This window comes from Asparagus officinalis, chromosome 3 (assembly GCF_001876935.1).
Source record: "Asparagus officinalis chromosome 3, Aspof.V1, whole genome shotgun sequence".
Classification (NCBI taxonomy): domain Eukaryota; kingdom Viridiplantae; phylum Streptophyta; class Magnoliopsida; order Asparagales; family Asparagaceae; genus Asparagus; species Asparagus officinalis.
Genome location: NC_033796.1, coordinates 37,453,111 through 37,455,659, shown reverse-complemented (window position 1 = coordinate 37,455,659; position 2,549 = coordinate 37,453,111). Strand labels below are relative to the sequence as shown.

Below are 2,549 nucleotides of genomic sequence, written 5' to 3'. Positions count from 1 at the left end.
TAACTTAAATTTGCCGAAAAAAGTCAAATCCATCAAAGTTCAATAATCGCTACCCGTTCTTGGTTCTGGTCACCGGCCACCCCAAAACCCTAACCCAAAAAAATTGATGAACGACCAATGATCGAAGGTCGGTAATCTCACCGTTGCGTCGACAGTGATCGCAGAACGTCGGTGGAGATCGTCGGACGCACTCCTCCACCGTATACAACGGCACGACGGCGCCGGACTTCTCGTCGACGAGCATCGTGCTCCACGTCGGCATCCCCAGCGCTGCCCTCTCCTCCACGTCAGCGCACTCCCTGACAAACCTCCTCACGTTGTCTCTAAAAGCACCGGCGAAGTCCGTAGGGCATCCGGGGTCCATGAACGTACGGACGCCGTAGATCTTGGAGCGCCGCCGCCGCTTAGATGCCGGGTCGAAGATTACCACCGTCGGCATCGCCGTCGAGGTCGACGGAGTTTTCTCCTTGGATTGATTGGAACGCCACGCTGTCGGGAGGTCCACCGATGGATCGATTAGAGCGGGATCGGTATCTTTTGGGAGAAGAGGAAATTACGGGTTTGGGGTTGAGTTGGGGACTAGAAGGTCATTTTGTTATTTGTCCAGGTTTCTTGGGATTTCTCGTAACAGAATTAGTACGGACAAGATGAGGCAGTTACGGTAGTGGGGAAAGGGAAGTTGGGGGCTTGGGGGATGGCGTGGCGTCTTTTGATTAGTTGAGTTGGGCAAATCTCTCGGATGTGGAGACTTTGGGAAGTTGGGGACCAGAAGGGCCCGTCGTTTGTTTCACGTTTTTGAGAGGGAAAACACTGACATAAATCTGATTTTTATCAGAATTGTGTCAGAAATCAAGCCAAAACGTCTCAATTTGAGACGTTTTGGCTTGAATTCTGACACAATACTGACAAAGTGTCAGTGTTTCCCGTCCCAAATTGTAGAAACAAACGCGCCCTATTCTTCTATACTACTTTATCATTATTAATCATAAAAAGTGGGGTTATAATGACTCACAATTTAAAAATTATAGTGGCTAGTGTTATGGTGTTCCCATTCGTCAAAGTGTAACTCATTATCAAATAACGGACATGTGTACTTATGCGTGTAATGCCCCATAAGTTGTCGGCTAGAGACCAGTAAGGATTCCGACCTAGCCGACTTGTCGAGTCGACATTCCTCTTGTCGAGTCGAAAGGCGGTACTAGTTGACCCTCTTGTCGAAGACGACTCGCCATGAGCCCACTCGACCATTTATTGGACGCCTCGTGAGGACGACTCGAAAGTCGTTACTTCTCGGGGAAGTTAAATGAATATTTCTACCTCGAGGCTTTCCCACTGGTAACATGTCAACATCGCATTTAATGAATGACAGACACATCATATCTCTGGCCCCGATAGCCTTCATGACTCATCAGACTACGTGGGCACTGTCATGCCGCAAATCATTTCCCGTTTAATGTTGAAGTGATCCTTCCCTCACTCGCCAGCCGACACCTGTAAAGTAGAGGCTGACTCAGCTGCCAGCCCACACTTCGCCACCGCTATCTTGTGCTCAGTTGAAGTGACCAATCTACCCTTATACTCTCGGTATAAATACATGTACTATTTGAACATAAGAGGGACTTTTCTGGATCTTTTCGATCTGATTTGATCTTTAAGCAAAGACATTGTACACCAATAAGAACTCACATCTTCATTTTTCTCCATTCAAGTTCATTAGCTGACTTGACCATAGGAGGAACCACGGGGGATCCAAGCCCCGTCCTCTCACGAATTCCTACATGTGCAAGATTTTCAACGACCCAACTCAAGAACATGACATAAAGTCGAGGAAGAAAGCGACCCCTCATCAATACTGAATAACTCCATCCAACCACGGATACAACTGACTGTGTTATCGTTTAACATCAACAGCTAGTGTTATGGTGTTCTCAGTCGCCAAAGTACGGCATTTTGCCAGCAATGGACAGGTGTCCCCCTACGTGTACTGCTCAAATCGAATTGACGGTCAGGACCCCCAAGAATCTTGACTTAGCGGACTCGCGGAATTGACATCCCCTTAGGTCGACTCGAAGGGTGGTACTTGTTGTTCTCTTGTCGAAGATGACTTGCTACGAGCCCACTTGACCAGTTATTCGACACATTGCGTGGTTGACTAAAAATGCGTTACTTCTCGGCCAAGCCAAACGATAACTTCAACCTCGAGCCTCCCCCACTGACAACGCGTCGACGTCACATTTAGTGCTTGGCAGGCGCCATCATATTTCTAGCCTCGATAGTCTTCATGACTCATCGAACCACATCGACACCACCATGCCCCCGATCACTTTACATTAAATGCTAGGGTGACATTTCTTCTACTCGTCGATCGACACTTGTAAAGTAGGTGCTGACATTGTCAAACTCAGTGATTCTTTCCAAGGGTGGAAGACTCAAAGTGCTTATGTAGGAGTCCGCTTGTCAAAATCAAACTACAGTGACAATAAGTTTAAAATTGTGATACTATAAGGGTTTATGCGCAATTTACCCTTTCCAAAATAACCTCAAAAAAT

At 47.1% G+C, this 2,549-nt stretch overlaps 1 protein-coding gene across 2 annotated transcripts in view; it reads right to left on the bottom strand.

The window, feature by feature from the left end:
• The window catches only part of LOC109833821 (PHD finger protein MALE MEIOCYTE DEATH 1-like), a 2,567-nt gene extending 2,074 nt beyond the window's left edge, over positions 1-493 (bottom strand). For both annotated transcript variants that reach the window (XM_020401648.1, XM_020401649.1), the window contains exon 1: positions 142-493. In XM_020401648.1, coding sequence (XP_020257237.1) covers positions 142-439 — 298 coding nt within the window. In that variant the 5' untranslated portion in view covers positions 440-493. The remainder of the gene's footprint in view (positions 1-141) is intronic.